The sequence below is a fragment of the Lipotes vexillifer genome, unplaced genomic scaffold (assembly GCF_000442215.2).
Source record: "Lipotes vexillifer unplaced genomic scaffold, Lipotes_vexillifer_v1.1 scaffold981, whole genome shotgun sequence".
NCBI lineage: Eukaryota > Metazoa > Chordata > Mammalia > Artiodactyla > Lipotidae > Lipotes > Lipotes vexillifer.
Genome location: NW_006789191.1, coordinates 600,535 through 618,205, shown reverse-complemented (window position 1 = coordinate 618,205; position 17,671 = coordinate 600,535). Strand labels below are relative to the sequence as shown.

The window sequence follows — 17,671 nt, the reverse complement described above, 5'->3', positions numbered from 1 at the left end:
CTGGGGAGGGATGCGAGCACCGGCGGGATTCCTGGGCTGCATGCAGGAGCGGTTCAGTGGCAACTTGGAAAAGTACAAAGATGGGTCAAGTGAGGATGCAGGGAAATCCCCAAACAAGCAGGTCAGGTGGAAGTGAGGACTTCTCTGGTGTCCCAAGGGAGTGAGCACAAAGTTACCCGCAAGACGTTTATTCAGATGTCCTTCTCTTTCTCCCTCCACCCTTCCTGTTCTCTGCACACAAGTGTGCAGCACCTTCTACGTGCTTGTCCTGGTGCTGGGAACGAGACTAGATAGTCGTGCAGGCTGCAGTGGGCTGGGCCCAGGGCTTGCGAGGAGCACGCGCACAGCGATGGGGCAGAGAACTCTCATTTCTCTACAGTAGGCACTTGCCTTTGTCGTCCAGGGTCTTCATGCCCTGTCCCTGCCTGCCCTCCTTCCACCTCTCGGCTCCCCTTTCTTATACGCGGTGTTTTACCCGGAATTACCTGCTGTTTCCTGCATGCACACGCTGCTTGTCCTGTAGCGGCTGTGTTCTTTCCACTGTGCTCCAGTCATCAAGGAATTGGGTTAAGATAACTCCAAGAATCATTTCCAAGGTTGCTTGTGCAGTGTCTGCCACGTGGTGCCTGGATCAGTGGGAAAACTTACTGTGGAAACTTCTGGAAGCTCTCGAGAGTGGAATGTAGCTGAATGGGCTGTGGATCCATGTCGCCTGGGGCCACAGGGAATTGATGGAGGGCGTGGGGGCTTGGAGGCGCGCGTTTGGGACAGTTTTGAATGGGGTTGACTTCGCTTATGCTCCCTGCAAGCTGCCCCGGCTGCAGGCAGTTACTGGGGTGGGGATCCCAGGAAGCAGGAGTGAGGTGTGGGGAGGGTGAGACAGGGAAGGGGGAGAGACAGGGGTTTGCTGCTGGGTTCCAGCTGTGGTCACTGGGCGTTTGACTCTGCCAGGATCTCGAAGCTTCCAGAATGTGTCCCAGAAATGTGCATTCAGGCCGGGAGCCCAGAGTGGTAGTGCATTGCTTCCCATTCCTCCTTGGTTGAGGGTCGTCCCCACCACGTTGACCCGTCTCCACCTCTGGGTTGCAGGGGCCTAGCTCGAATGCTTCAAGACACCTGTGCAAGCTTGAGGTCGGGCACTGGGGTGCAGGGTGAGCCTGAGTGTCCACTGTAGCTGCTGCCAAGGTCGTGTGTGGGCCTCGGGGACATGGTGAGAACCCCGCTGGCATTTGCTATGGGGAGAATCAGAGCCCACTTGGGCACGGAGGGTGCTGGTGGCCGCCCAGGAGGTGGAAGGTGCATCTTCTCCCGTTGCCTGCTGTCTTACTCCGCGTTTTCTTTTACTGTCTTGTACTGCCCGCCCCTCCACCTCCTTTCTCCTGCCGTCCTCCTTACATAGCAGCTCCATCTCCCTGTTGGGAGGGTCTCAGAATTCAGAGATGCAGAGCTTGTCTGACTTGACCCCCCCCCCATGTGGTTCAGTCTTTCTCACAGCATCACAGTTGCTATGTGAAGCTCCTCGAAAACCCTCCTGAGAAACGCATCTCTAAAGCCACCCCTCCCTCGTTGGATGGCTCTGACTGCTGGAAATTTCTTCTTCTGGTGAAGTCTGTTGCTGACCTCTACCCATTGGTCCTAGCTTCGCCTTTTTGAGCACAACAGAGCAGGTCTTCATTGTGTTCTAGGTTAGGTCCTCTGCTATCGGACTGCGTCAGGCTCAATAAAATAACAAGAAGACACAGACCCAATTTCCTGGAGGTCACAGCACAGATGAGGCATCCAGACAGATAACTGCAAAGCAGTGTGGGAAATCCGACTGTTGATAATGTTGATTTCTTGGGGTGTGTGTGTGTGTGTGTGTGTGTGTGTGTGTGTGTGTGTGTGTTTGTGTGTAAATCTGAACTGCCTTTGTCACCTGGACAAGCAGGGGCCTGTGGATTGGGTGTTAGATGTTACGCGGACCTGCATGCAGTTCCAGGGGCTGTAGTTCAGTATTGTTGGAGCCTGAAGGGGTGAGCAGATGAGTACATGTGGGTGCGTACTTGGGAATCTTGGCCTTGAGGGTGCAGGGGTCGTGGGAGAGATGATTGATGGCAAATCTTGGAGGACTTTATCTAGCACTTTCTGCTCATGGAGATGGGAGGGAAGCCGTTGAAGAGTTTTAAGCAGGGAGTGACAGGGTCAGATTTGGGTTTTAAAAACGATTCACTCTCTGGTCAAGATGGAAAATGGTTTGGAGAGTGTGTTAGTCGAGATACTTTCAGTAGAGGCCTCAATTAGAAACGAATTGGAAAGTGGGAATGTCCATTCTCCCATGTCACAGATGCATGGGGATCGGCGGTTCCAGGGTCGGGTCGGGTCGGGGGGCGCAGATGTACCATTGCCATCCCAGTGTCCGTCCTTCATTCCGGACCCTCAAGGCGTCGACCTGGGCTTTCCCTTGATTTCTTGTAGGTTCTGGGTGGTTGCCTCAGTTCCAGGCAGTGGACATAGTGATGCCCAGTGAAGGAGAGGTTTTCTTAGGGAAGGAAACCGTTCCCAGAAGCCCTTGGCAGCCTTCACCCCAGACCCTGTTGGCCATGCTGGGGTCCTGGAGTTCCTGCTGCCAGAATGGCTGGAGCGGCTTCCTCGTTGTCCCGGGGACCGGGCAGGGTGGCTGAAGCAAGGACACGAATAGGAGCTGTGGTAATAGTTGGGCTGAGAGACCAGAGTCCCATCCAGTCTCCTCATCTCTACCTGGGTCAACTCCCATGTCTTTAGCAGGTTTTAGTCCTCCAGACTTTCTTCCACTCCTGTCCACCATCCTCGGGCACCCAGTTCTGCAGTGTATTCTTAACGTACGATGCGTAAAGCTGAGTCCAGACATGGTCAATCCAGTGCAGAGTGTGGGGAGTGTAACCATGATTCCTTCAGCTACTTTGTGGTCATGCCGGCTGACCTTGTGTGTATGCTCTCGGCTTTTGTAGTTGATTCATGATGTAAACCCAGATTCAGCTTACGGCAAGCTCTAATTCTTGTTGTTGTTTTTTTTTTTTATGTAAACGTTTTCTATTCCTGTTGTGTCATCCACGTATTGAATTGTAATCTGTGGTGAATTCTTTTATAAAGGAAAGCGTCATTTTTAAAAGCAAGAAGTTCTATAGTATGTTTCTACCTCTTTATAGCATCCAGTATATTCTATAATTATTTATGCACACTTATCTCTTAAAACTGCCCAATGCAGATCAAAAATCAGAGAACATCAGGTAAGCATTGGCAGTGACTTCTGGGATAATGTGTTTTGCCCCATTCTTCAGCTTCTTAGGAGTCATTGTGTTCTTCAAGGGGTGGATATATGTAACCGTCTTGACTTTTCCCTTTGGCCTTGCAGAGTACACTCTGAATCATGATCTCATTTACTAATATTTCTTTTCAGTTTGCTGTTACCATGTTTGGTGCTGACACTAATTATATGACTAAGGACCTTTTTCCAGCAGTTAAAAAAAACCCATGACTGTTTCTACCAGATCTAAAAATGTTCAAGCACCTGGATGATTGGGACAAGCGCGAAAAGACTCTCATTTATAGAACACAGAAAATTGTTTGTTTCAATCCACCTGCCCCATTAGCCAAGTTCTTTTCCTGGCCTCGTCTTGAGAGAGATTTCCTTCAGCCAGCATGCCGTCCTAGGAGCTTGCACTTCTCCATTTTTCAGTCTTCCTTCAGGCGTCCATCGGTGGGTTTCTGCGTGGGTCCGGCTGCGGGCAACTTGAATCACGGGAAGCACAGGCTTCCTGAGTTGCCTCAGGCTGTCTCCCTCTGGTTTCTCCCTTTTCTCCGGCTTCTGCTTTATTACTTCCTGGTTCTGACTTCACCTCCCTGACAACCCCTATTCCAGTGCTTTCCAAGCCTGCACCATGTGCCTGTCCCGTGACCATCCACCCACCCCGTGTTCGTCTCTAACGCGGGGCTGTGCCGAGTGGGTCCTGTCTCTTTGTTGGAATGTTCTGAGCAAGTAGTTCTTGGGCAGAGGCTACTGCAGGTTTGTGGCTGTGATTCTTGGAAAGAGACAACTCCTATCCTTTCCTTCCCCGTATTTCCTTCTCACTTAGGAACTGGGAATAGCACGCACTCCTTCATGCTTCACTTTGCTATGAAGTGTTTCTTACCCCTCAGGCTGCAGGGCTTTCTAGAGCAGGGTCTGGGTCTGTGCCCAGGTTACTTTTATTTATTTATTTATTTTGTAGCTAAGCTTGTTTTCTTTTTTTCTTTAAACATCTTTATTGGAGTATAATTGCTTTACAACGGTGTGTTAGTTTCTGCTGTATCACAAAACCCTGTCAGCCTTGATATCCACCACGCCTGGCACATGGAAGGCACCTACTAACTGGAAGATGAGTAACTGAACGACTGCTTCTTAGGCTGTAAGTCTAAAGAAGACCATGTCTTCTCCGCAGTGTTGATTGACGGTGGATGACACTGTGGGCTGGTTGGCTTCATGACAGCAAGATGAGTGGCTCTGCCTGCCCTGTCAGCTGTATCCTCCGTGCCCATGTGGTGGCCTGTGGCGGGGGATGATATTTATTGAATCACGTGAAAGACTGAAGAAGCAAAGATGCTGCCCGAAGGGGTAAAGGGGCCTGCGTGGCACCGTGGACCAGCGTCTGTATCACACGTGTATATTTCCTTGACTGTCATCCCGTAAAAGGGTTGGGGCTGCGTGCACTCCCTGACTCCATCACTGACACAGGAGGACGTTCTATGCATCTTGGTATTTGCTCCTTAGGTAACGAATCTGACCTTGAACTGGAGAAGAAGTATAAGGAAGATGATGGAGAAAAGGCCCCGAAGAGACTGCGGACTCCGAGAGTGGAGAAAGTCCAGAAGGTCTGCTCGGGAAAAGAGGCCGCGCAGATCTCCGGAGCCAAGAAGCCCATCATAAGTGTGGTTTTAACGGCTCACGAAGTGATTCCAGGTGAGCAAAACAAGCGGGAGGGGACAGAATGGGACTCTCTGGGCGGGGCTGTGCCGCAGGCAGCCTGACAGCTGGGGCTGGGATCCTGAGCGGCTTCGTCACTGTCGGGCTCCCCACTGAATTACCCAGTACCTTGGGATGATGGCTGACCTGTCACTGTCCAGGGCCATGGTGGACGAGAGTGTCCAGAGGAAAGGGAGTGAGGGCTGCCCCTGCTGCTGCCTCCGCCACCTCTGCAGCCACGACCTGTCCTTGTCGTTTGAGTGGCCGCTCACAGGAGCAGTGGCCAAGGAGAGTGTCCCTTTCTTTGCCCCCTCACCAGCCCCTCTCTTGGATGTCCTCCCTGCCCTTACCGCCCCATCCTACGTGTAAGACCACTCACACCACATGGAGGTTGGCGGCTTCTCCAAAACCCTCCACCTCACTTTTTTTTTTCTTTTTTTGCATTTTTTAGTGGGTTCATCATATATTTTATGATACTAGAAATTCCTGTCTCCTCTTCCTTAAACATAAAATAGCCAGTGGATTTCTTATACTACCCTTTTTAAAAAAGGTCTCTTCCAGGAAAGGATACTTTAGACAAAAAGCAGTTTATGATAGTAGATTCCAGAGTATAATGGGTTTTTTCCTATCCATTTGAGGTGATAGCTGTTAAATAAAATTTTGAAAAATCAAGTTTAGGATTTTGAGGACAGCTAGAGCCTTTTTAAACATCTTTTTTCAGTGCTAATAGTCTTGGTAACTCATTATTTAAAATGAAAACGCTGAATAAATGCCTCTTGATGCTTCAGTGCAGGGTAAGGTAATCAGCAGAGAAAAAGCCGTGTAAGATTATGTGACTAGAAGTTGTTTCTGGAAAGTCACTTTGTCTGCCCCACCCTGCTTCAGAGAAGAGAAGTGTTATCCCGGGAAATGGAAATGCCAGGAGAGAGCTTCCTGTGCTTAGCCGTCTCTAGAGAAAGTTTCTATAATGATTTCTTAAGAATTGATGGTAGTATTCTGAGGCGGGGGTGGGGGGGTAAAAAGTGGTTAATTTCCTTTGCTATTCCAGAAACGAGAGGTAGATTGGAGCCTTTTCTTTAGCGCACTTGATATATAACGTGCGTGTGCATGTACCCTCGTGCACACACGCTGCTATAAACGGTCTTTGATCGTTTCACATCCTGGACTTGCACGAATAATGGTAACCTTTGAGTTTTCCACTCCAGACCTTTCATTTCACAGGGTGGACACAGAGGTCTAGAGGCGGGAGGGTGCTGTCATATTTGGGACCAGATCTCAGGCAGCTTAGATTCCTGTTCACAGTTGATTCCATTGCTCCATTCTGTCTTGATGCTGTTTTACATTTACGTAAAGTTTAACACATGTGGATCTATATGAAATCTTGCAGGGAAGCATATATGTATATATGGATCTATTTTTTTGTTTTTTAATAAGGAGATCAAGTGAAAATGTATCTCAGAAGAAGGTTTTGATTATCGGAAAACTTGCCTTCCCCCCCAAACATACACATGTACACACACACACACACACACACACACGCGTACACATACACAAACACACAAGTTAAAGGTGTGAACTGAAGGAAAACTAGTCCCTTGCATGGGTGCCACACAGTAAAGAAATACGCTTCCCAGGCTCTGTCCCCTGCTCTGGGGGCAGGGGAGTGGTCAGGGCCCTCACGGCGCCTCTTTAATACGTGGTGCGTTGTGCCTCCATCTCAGGTGCTACCAAGATTGTTCCGGTGGAGGCTGGGCCCCCGGAAGCAGGAGCCGCAGACCCCGAGGCCGCAGCGGCCGACCTGGCACCCCGGAGAGGGTACCAGGAGTACGCCATCCAGCAGACACCCTATGAGCAGCCCATGAAGTCAAGCAGGTAAAGCGTCTGTTCTGTGCGACTCCAGCCACCGCTGCAGAGGGCGAGAGACGGGCGTGTTAGCTTAACAGAACGCTGTGTGCAAACCCATCTATGAAGGGTTTTGGTTTCTTGATTGAGCCTGAGAACTAGACCCTCCATTACGGCCCTAGAGTTCTGGCTGAGCCCAAGCAGCCTCTGTGGGATGCGCGGCAGATCAGCAAGCATGCTTGGGAAACGCAGCGCCTCGGCTTAAGGAAGGTGGAGCGTTCTGCTTAAGGAAGATGTATGCTTAACCTGAATAAAAAGAGGTGTGAACAAGGCCTTACTTCGTAAATTAGCTGATTTTCATAGCTCCACAATTTATAGTGAAAAAGAAAATTTTCCCCCTACTTTCAAAAGTAGCATAAGCATCCTGTAGAAGGTTCCAACATCTGTGTGATGTGCAGTTACAGTAACCCATAGGGCCTCTTCTGGTCGTGGTCACTACTATGGACAGCGTGGTTCACGGGCCACCATAATTTTTTCATGATATACTAAAATATAGCACTTCAATTTTGTTATTTTTTTTTCCTAGCATAAAATACCAAAGGCACTGTTATCAACCTATTTTTTTAAACTTACCACACCTTGACTTTTTCCTTTTCAGTACATATTTTTTTAAAGTGTGTTTGCTGTCATGTACATGCACTAGTTTATATATAGCCAGTTTTTGCTTGACGGACAAGGTTTTGGTTCCTCCCTCTTTCAATACTTCTTCAAGACTTCCTGTGAGATAAACTGCTAGAATTGAAATTGCCGTCTTAAAGGATTTGAGTGCTTAAAACTTGAATCGACATTGAAAACTGTCCTCCAAATACATTGGGCGAGTCGATGTCCCGGAGGGGACTAGCCTGCATGTCCCCCCACCCTCCCCATGGTCACCAGCTCAGCTGTGATACGTACCTGCTGACGTAGATCAGCAAACTCTCATCACCTGAGTTCTGTACACATTTTTCCCAGCTGAGGGGAAAGACAAAATGCCAGTGCAAGTGGGCTCCCTCTGTTTCTGGAAGAGGGGAAATGAGGAGTTCTTGATGAGAGCGTAACCTCTAGCACCAGACAGACCTGGGTTGGCTCTAGGCCCTTCTACTGGACTTCAGTCCAACAGATTAAACACCTTCTATGTGCCAGGCACTGGGGATGTGAGAGAGATTAGGACAGACATGGCCACTGCCTGGATGAGGCTCTGCTGTGAATGGGCACAAATGCTTTTGCCTCTGAGCCTCTCTTACACCAGCCACAAGATTGTCCAGTAGAATCTGACTTAGTTTAGTGGTGGGAATAAATGACAACATACATGGAAAGTGCTCTTGTTGAATTATAACATCATGTCATCTGGGTGCTTCATTAATCTGTAGCCTCACTCCTCTCTTCTTGCAAATGTGAGCAACTGAATTAATCGATAAAGCTGTATGTAGAAATATGCACTCCTTTGGCAGAACTGAAATGGAATTAATTTTGAGGATCTTTCTTGTCTCAACGCAGGTTGATCTGTAGACCTTAGTTAATTATCTTCATAATATTTCAGGGTCTGTTGGGGAGGGTTTCAATTCAATGCTAATCTAGTTACAGGTAAGTATACTCAATATTTAATCAGTAGATTGAGGCTGTATTCCTGTTGTCAAGCATTCTATTAATATTTTATAGTCTAAATTGTAAAACAGTTATGAAAGAGGCTTTTCATATGACAAAAGTCTGGAAATCTATAAGGAAAAATATTATTTGTAATCTCACTACCCTAAGATAAGCACTGTTAATATTTTTAATGTTCCCTAAGATAAGCAGTTAATATTTTTAATGTTATTTCCTTCCAGCCTTTTTTCAGCCCATATATTTTATAAAATCGAGTTTATATTTGTTTTCTTTGTTGTTCTTTTTTTGTTTTTTGCGGTACGCGGGCCTCTCACTGCCGTGGCCTCTCCCGTTGCGGAGCACAGGCTCCGGACGCGCAGGCTCGGCGGCCACGGTTCACGGGCCCAGCCGCTCCGCGGCACGTGGGATCCTCCCGGGCCGGGGCACAAACCCACGTCCCCTGCATCGGCAGGCGGACTCTCAACCGCTGCGCCACCAGGGAAGCCCTCGAGTTTATATTTTATGTGCAGTTTTGTATCCTGCTTTTAATACTTAATCCCATTATACTTACTTTCCTTTGTTACTCAGATTATTCACAAACTCTGTTTTGTAGTGACGTGTTGTAGCATCGTGATCCACGACTCAGCTCTCCACACTGCAGCCAGTGAGCTCTTTGTAAAATGCCCATTTGATTGTGCCCTTTAAGGCTTCACATTGCTGTTAGGAGAACTTGGCCTATAGGGTCTTCCACGGCTGCCACCTCTCCAGCCTGGTCCCCCTCCTGTGCTCCCTCTGGTTCTCTGGGCTCCAGCGTCTGCTCCAGCCATCCGGGTCCTTTTTATTTCCTTGGTCTCTCCTGCACGTGCCCCTTCCTCATACTGGATGCCTCCCCTCCCCCTCACTTGGTTAACTCCTGTTCACATTTCAGCTGTCTGCTCAAATGTCCAGTCTTCAGGGCGGCCTTCCCTGTCCCCCAGACAGATAAGTCCGCCTGGACCTGGGCTCCTAGAGCATCCTGCCTTTTTCCATCACAGGGAGCTGGTGGTCCTTATCTGCTCATTTATATGGTTACCAGGCTGGCCCACCACTTACTATAGAAGGTGCACTACAAGGGAGCATGAGTTGTGTTTGTTTTTGTCCCCATTGTGTCCCCAGTGCCTGGAATACTTTTTTGAAAGAATGAATGAGTGAATGAGTGAGTTAAAAAAAAAAAAATGTCCAAACTAGTTCCCTACGTTGGAGCCTTCAAGCAGCTTCTACTCTTAAACTGTTGTGAAAACTCATGCAATGAGCACCTTTGCTTGAATTTCGTATTCTTTCTTTCGCTAGATTCCCAGCAGTGGAATAACCGGATCAAGGGGTCTGATCCTTTAAAGCTCTGGCTGAATGCTTTCTAAAATGCAGTGGGAGAGAGTGCTTCTCTCAACGAATAGGGGACATTCGGAGTGAAATAATGTGATAGGAATCACCCGACGTCGCAGCTCTGTGCATCAGCCCACAGGTGCAGGCTTGCGCTTGAGAGCCTGGTGCAGGCGGTTTGGCCGCTCCTTCCGATTCATCACCCTTGGTGGGAGGCAGCACTGAGGGCTTGACCAGGTAGTCGGGTAGTAATACGAAAAAATCAGAGTCAGAGACGCTCCTAAGACCATTTATACCTTTTGCATTAGAGAAGGCAGTACTGTGACTTGTTTAATTAATGCTGTGAATCCAGAGTTTCTTCCTCCAGTAAAATGATCACCTTCTGGGTATCTTTGTCATTTAAGAAAGGTCCAAATTAGTTTCCTTAAATTAGCCTTGGGTTTAGCGTGCAGGCATAGTACTGACTTTCAGATTTGAATGTTTTAATTACAGCATGGGACTTCTACCCTCTGGTGTTTATGGACCTCAGTCTGCTTAAATATTTTTCATTTAAAACATAAGGTAACCTGTGTTGGTCAAACACAGTTGTATGGATAGTTCCATAAATATAGACTTTACAGTTACAGTGGGTACAGCTTAATGGTGTCTGATTAATGGCACTAAATGATCGTCAGTGTTTCTGAGGACCTACCTGGATAACCTAGGCAGAATCCCGATGGAGCAGTTATGGAGAGAGGAAGCCTCACCCGCCTCACAGGAGGTCTTCTCCGCGTGTATGGTCCCACCGGCGAGGGGGGTTGGTGTTCACAGTGTTTCCAGGCAGTAGGAGGATGTGGAAGAATGTGCAGGTTCTAGTCTGCTTGGGTTCAAATCCTGGCTTCACCACTTACTAACTGTATGACCTTGGGTTATACTCAGTTTTCTCACCTGTAAAATGGGCATAATGATAGGGTTGAAATTAAATACTTAGCAAAGAGTTTTGAGTATTGTAAGTACTCAGTAATTGTTAGCCGTGATTACTATTACCATCTCATCCAGCATCCACGTCGCCGTATTGAGAGAGAAAGGACCTGTGAGGCAGACCAGTCTTTCATTCTCTGTCGCATACACAAAATCTAACACAGTGCCCGAAACGCACAGGCGAGTGGTAATAAAATGGCAATCACTTATTAATTAATGATGTCTGAGTTTAACAAATGGCAGTTGAACAACCTTATTTTCCCTGTCTGAGTTCTGAACCAGACATGCTGGAGGAGGAAGAAGACGGGGGCTCACACGTCAGGCCCATGACTGGTGGAGCCATGGGAGAAGGGAGCCTGGGGCAGGTCACACTGAGCTCCCGCTGGCTGTCCTGCACGTCTGCCTCCCCCCACCTTGGCCCTTGACTGCCGCCGCCAGGCTCTCCTGGCTAAGCGCCTACCGTGTCACGTGCTGTCCGCAGGCAGACGCCTTCTCACCAGAAAGGCAGGAGTGAGCGCAGCTGTGGAGGCTTGGTCCTGTTCTAAAGTCCCCGCTCAGATACGCCAGTTCCCTTTTCCTGGGGAGAAGTGAGGACGTGGAAAAAGGCCAGGGCTCTTTCACGAAAGGGTGGCCCTCACGTGGAAATTTGCAGCAGAGAGAGAGTGTTACCCTGACAGTTGATGGAATGAATAGGCGAATCTGGATGATCAAAACTATTGAACAAACCCAAGCAGGTCGTATCTAGTTTCATGGAGCAGACTGAGTTCATTCCATTAAGACTGGTCCTGTTAGAATACCTTGGAATTCGTCCGGGTCAGCTTTGGAGCACCGCTGGCTACCGTGTGCCTAGCAAATGACACATCCCTCTGCCTTCTCTTGCCCCCCTCTTCCTTATTCTGCATCCCTCAACTCAGACATCTCCTCTTCCCAACTACCTTCACCTGTGTTAGAGGGCTCCTTCTCTTTTGCCCGCACGTGCACCTGTCACCACTCGCACACTGTCCTGCAGCCGTGTGCAGACCTGTCTCCTCTCTCCCAGCACCAGGGCAGCAGGGGCCCGGTCTTCCTCTCCATGTGCTCCTGGTCCGCTCTACATCTCCCCGTCCTGTTTGTTGATGAATGAATGCATGCGTCCGTCCTCAGCCCCTTTTAGCTCACTTTTAAGCCTTCGGTGTTCGGCAGCTGGAAGGAAGTAGGGGTCATCAGGAAGGTGCCGGATCTCCACCCGTAATGGTGCTGTCTTCTGTTTCTAGGCTCGGGCCCACCCAGCTCAAGATCTTCACCTGTGAGTACTGCAACAAGGTCTTCAAGTTCAAGCACTCACTGCAGGCCCACCTGCGGATCCACACCAACGAGAAGCCGTACAAGTGCTCCCAGTGCAGCTACGCCAGCGCCATCAAGGCCAACCTCAACGTGCACCTGCGCAAGCACACGGGCGAGAAGTTCGCCTGCGACTGCTGTTCCTTCACCTGCCTGAGCAAGGGCCACCTCAAGGTGCACGTGGAGCGGGTGCACAAGAAGATCAAGCAGCACTGCCGCTTCTGCAAGAAGAAGTACTCCGACGTCAAGAACCTCATCAAGCACATCCGCGACGCCCACGACCCGCAGGACAAGAAGGTCCAGGAGGCCCTGGACGAGCTCTGCCTGATGACGAGGGAGGGCAAGCGGCAGCTGCTCTACGACTGCCACATCTGCGAGCGCAAGTTCAAGAACGAGCTGGACCGCGACCGCCACATGCTGGTCCACGGCGACACGTGGCCCTTCGCCTGCGAGCTCTGCGGCCACGGGGCCACCAAGTACCAGGCGCTGGAGCTGCACGTCAGGAAGCACCCGTTCGTGTACGTCTGCGCCCTCTGCCTCAAGAAGTTCGTCAGCTCCATCCGCCTGCGCGCCCACATCAAGGAGGCGCACGGGGCCGCCCAGGAGACCGTGGTCTTCACCAGCTCCATCAACCAGAGCTTCTGCCTCCTGGGGCCTGGCGGGGACATCCAGCAGGAGGCCCTGGGCGGGCAGCTGCAGCTGGCAGAAGAGGAGTTTGTGTTCCAGGGGGTGAACGCACCCAAGGAGGCGGCCGGCGCTGGGGACGCTCGTCCCGAGGAGGGGTCCAAGGCCCCAACAGAGGTGCCCGTCGCACCTGTGTGCTCGGCCGCCGCCCAGGCAGACAGCGCCGCCCCAGCACCCTGCGAGCTGGCGGCCTCCGCGGTGTCCTCCGACCTCCGTCGGCATGCGGTGGTTTCCGATGAGTTCCTGTTGAAGAGTGATCCCTCCTCTGCTGAGGCTCTGGCTGCTCCGGAGAAGACCTTGCACACCCAGCAGGGAGGCTCCAGTCCAGCTCAGGGCCAGGACGTCGCACCACTGCTGTCCAAGGCCAAAGGCGCCGCAGCAAACCCGGAAGCCCAGGGCGCCGAGAGCCCCCCGGCTGAAGGGCAGCAAGTGGCTGCCCTCCCATCCGATGGCCCAGATCCCGGCAGGGGTCTCAGGGCAAACCCAGCCGAGGCCTCAGACCCTCCTCCGGGAACTGGTGGGAGGGACGCGGCCCTGTGCCGCCCTGACTCTTGCACGCCCGCCCCCGAGCACCGGGCGGGCATCACTGCGTTCATGAAGATCCTGGACAGTTTACAGAAGAGGCGCATGAATACCGGCCTGTGCGAGAGGATCCGGAAGGTGTATGGCGACCTGGAGTGCGAATACTGTGGTAAGGGGGGCGCCGGGGTGCGCGGCTGGGGGCTGCCTTCCCAGCAGCCCCTCCCATCCCCGCCTGGCTATGGGTCACCTGGTGTTTGAGTTGAGCTCGTGTCTCTTTGCACAGAACGCCTTCTAAGTGAGCTAGCCGTCATTCGTAGATAGTGATGTGCACAGTGGTGCGTGCAGTTTAGCACGTGAAGCCTGTGAAGGCAGCCAGGATGGCGGGACAGCTAACCGTGCTGGCTCCGTCAGGCGTGCAGGCGGACGCTTAGCCCACGGCCTCTGCCAGAACTTTAGCCAAGAAGCACCTTTCTTCTGGCACGTGACAAGTTTAAAGTCGAGCTTTAAGCTGTGGCCATGTCCTAGATGAGCAGAGGGAGATCACAGAAGTGGCTGCAGCTCTTTGTAGGGAGACCCCGAATGCAACCCTCCCAGCTTGCCGTGAAAGCGTGGCCTCTGGTCTCGTGGAGAGCTGGCAGGACAGGATGTAGATGGCCCAGGTGTCAGCAGAGTTTAGAGGCTCGTTGATTTCACGCGTGTGCATCAAGGTAGTTGGCACCGTAATTGGTCCTCGATAAACATCCGTTTCCTCCTCTCCCAGCTGTGACATCATGCAGAAGTAGTAGCACCCTTACTATTCGCCACCTGCCGCCTTTGAACAGTCATGTCCAGCCAGAGGTGTGGTGCACAGCGTGAAGGGTGACCCGGACGAGGCACGAGAGGGAGAGAAATATAGTAGTTAAAAAATAATACTAATTAAAAGAAATCAACTTCAGGATAAAAGAAACTTCCTTGTTCTCATGTGAAAATATTTTTTTAGGCAAACTTTTTTGGTACCAAGTGCATTTTGACATGCATGTCCGCACCCACACCCGGGAACATCTGTATTATTGCTCCCAGTGTCATTATTCTTCCATCACCAAAAACTGCCTTAAACGCCATGTAATTCAGAAACACAGTAACATCTTGCTGAAGTGTCCCACTGACGGCTGTGACTACTCGACTCCAGATAAATATAAGCTGCAGGCACATCTTAAAGTTCACACAGAGCTGGTAAGTAGCGCGCCCGAGCGGCAGCCCCGTCTCCCCTGGGTGCTCCCTGCTTCCTCACAGTGATGCATACGGAGGCGCCCGTGCTCCCCGTGAGCCCTGTGTGTGGGCGTCTACCCCGGAAAATGGGGAGGTCCTTCTCACGAAGCAGGCCCTCCACTTTACAAAGGCCTCCATCCCAGGGCTCCGGTCACAGGGACAGCCTCACATATGTTGGAAAAAAGATTACATTGAATAAATTTGCTTTTCTATGCAGATTTTTAAGCATCGGAGAAAGTCTGCAGAATAGGAGTAAAGCAAGGGTTTCTTAAATGACGTTTTAAAGAACCCTAAATAACAGGGATGATAATAAGAATAGCCGCCACTAAAAGCTGTTGAGAGAGTGAGTTAAATGATGCCTGTCAAGTGCTAAGTACGGCGTTCGGGTCATAGTGAGAGCACAGTAAACGCTGATGATCACTGTTGTCGTATTACTGTGCTATTTCTTGGAAAGCCTATGGAAGAATGTCTGTAAAGCACTTAAAAAAAAAGTGATATGTTAATTCAAGGTGCTGTTAATATTCATGGTGGCAAAATGTGTTTAATTCACTGGTGGGTGTTGAACATGTGATACAATGAGTGAATGTTTATTTTAGCAAATGCTACTCTAACTTGAGAGGCTGACACCTGAGAGTGATTTGAGACTCTCCAAGTTATAAAGGAGGCGCACCTGGCCCCAGGTGTGGTTCTGCTTTAACTGCATTCCTTTCTAGGCCACAGGCTGCGCACCATGAGGCTTCAGAAACTTGATGTGCCGCCTCCGTTTTCTGGCCTAAAAATCACTAACGCTCCAGCAGTTTGTTACCAAGGGTGAAGTCAGGGTGTTTTGGGTTTCGTGGGTAGGTAAGAGCCTGCGCTTTGGGGTTGGATACCTGGATTCAGGTATTGTCTCCAGTATCTGCGCAGGCTGTGTGATGCTGGACAAGTCACTTGTCCTTTCTGAGGCTTGGTAGCCTTCTATATAAAATATATATTAAAAAGTATATCAGCTTTGTACACACACACACACACACAAACACATATATATACACACACATATGCACAGACACATCCACCCATGCAGTCTACACATGTGTACACACGTACCGCACACACCCCTGAACATATAACGCACATGTATGCACTTGTATGTGTATGTGTATGGGTCTCCTGGGTTATTGGGAGGTTAAAACGGAGTGCTCTAGGTAAAGAACCTGGCTCAGAGCTTGTATAGGTGACTGCGTGGCAGCTGCTGTACGTCACTTGGTACCTCTTAGTTCCCGTTCTCCTCTCTCTCTCTCTCTCTCTCTCTCTGTGCGTGTGGGGCATGAAAGGTGTGCTATTCCTGTTTACTCACAGGCAGCACACGCATTTACCTGGGGTGTCGAATGACTACGCGCTCTCCCTGAGGCAGGCGGACTGTGTTGCCGATGTGGGAAGAGAGCATTCTTTATGAAAACAGGTTCCAGTGTTTTGAGTTTAGACCATATTTGTCTTTAGAGCCTGTCAGTTATGTCTGTGATGAAGCCACAGGCACCAAGAGGATGGTGACACGGTGGAAAGACCTCCCATTGTCTGTCATCGCTTATTTCCCCTCCCTGAGTTCCTAGGCAATGACCCATCTACTTTCTGTCTCCATGGATCTGCCCATTCTGGACACTTCATGTAAAAGGAGTCATAAGATATATATATATATATATATATATATATATATATATATATACAATAATGGTGTGCACACCGCACCCCACTTTCTCAGGATGGTGGTGAGGCTCCAAGGAGAGAGCACAAACGAGCTTTGTGATGTGAAGGTGCCTAAGGACGCTGGTCAAGCGTGGGGAGGCATCTCTCCGGCAGGGAGCCCAGGGCCGTTCTGACCTGGGTCCAGTCCCCATGTCCGTGTGGGCCTTGGTTTCCTTGCCTGTGACCCAGAGAGATGGGGCCAGGTGCGCTGAAAGTCTGGTTGGGCTCTCACATTCCATCCAACACTTAGCTCTTTGCAACACAGATTCCCATGTGGTGAAAAAACTAAGGAAATTTAAAGTAGAATGCATCCCCCTCTGTCCCTCCCAAAATGAGCCTATAGTCATGTCCATTCCGGTTGCACTGGGACTCCAGGATAATTTGGCTGAGTGCCCGTTTCTGTGACTCCCAACAACCGTTTCTTAGCTAAAGACACACCTAATGACTGGAAGATGTGTGTGCATTTAATGTAGCTTCTTCCATCACCTCCTCCCTCCCATTAGTAGCCAGATGGCGTGACTTGGAGTCAAGGATGTGTGGCATCAAGGAAACGTGGGGACCTGGCCAAAGGAGTTAGTCAATGACCGGAGCAAACCCATTTTATTTATAGCACTGTGCAAACTTTGTGAAAGGGAGACTTGAGAAAACATGGTTTCTGTACAATAAAAGGCAGGCTTTGGGTTCTAGCATGTTAGAGTTAAGACCCCATATCCACCTCTGTGATCCTGGGCAAATTGCTCAGCTTCCCTTAAGCCTCAGTTTTCTCATCTGTAAAATGGAGATATGGTACTCTCTCCGACCTCTCAGAATTGTGAGGATTAAACTAGAAATTAAGTACAGAACAGCCAGGTCAGTGTTTTTTCAGCCCCCAGGTCATGATCCATTATAGGGTTGTGAAATTAGTGGATTACAACCAGTTTATCTTAAAAATGAAATGGAATAGAATGAAATAGAAATGATAAGCACTATTTACCCATGACAAGGTAATAGGTATTGTTTTCTGAGACCTTTTGTCCTGTGTTTCAGTGTGTTTATATGCCACTGTGTGTGCAAGTATGTTCTGGGTGGTGATGTCAAATGGGTGACCTCCTGTGTAGGTCCCATTCATTAAATAACTTTGTAAGTCACTGACCCCGATGATGTAAGTTATGACATCCTGAATCAGAATTACTTGAGGGTACACGTTATGAATGAGATTCCTGGCTCAGACCTCCACCATAATTCGGGGTGGGGCGGACCTGAGAACCTGTTGTTTAAATAAGTTCGCCCTGATACAGACGTTTGACATAGCAGGAAGTCGAGCTTATGGTGGATGTTCAGGATATGTCAGTCTGTCCCCTTTGTCTCTGGCTCGTGTCCCTTCTCAGAAGATCTCTCAGGCACCCAACGCTCAGGGCACTGTAGCAGTTACAAGTCCACACTTGGGAAGAGCGG

The 17,671-nt window shown here is 49.8% G+C and overlaps 1 protein-coding gene across 3 annotated transcripts in view; it reads left to right on the top strand.

Moving 5' to 3' along the window:
- ZFAT (zinc finger and AT-hook domain containing) overlaps positions 1-17,671 on the top strand; it is a 192,790-nt gene that overhangs the window by 66,727 nt on the left and 108,392 nt on the right. For 2 of the 3 annotated variants that reach the window (XM_007462414.1, XM_007462416.1), the window contains 4 exons: positions 4,766-4,954; positions 6,679-6,829; positions 11,995-13,436; positions 14,247-14,479. In XM_007462414.1, coding sequence (XP_007462476.1) covers positions 4,766-4,954; positions 6,679-6,829; positions 11,995-13,436; positions 14,247-14,479 — 2,015 coding nt within the window. The remainder of the gene's footprint in view (positions 1-4,765; positions 4,955-6,678; positions 6,830-11,994; positions 13,437-14,246; positions 14,480-17,671) is intronic. The other variant, XM_007462415.1, reaches the window with a different exon arrangement.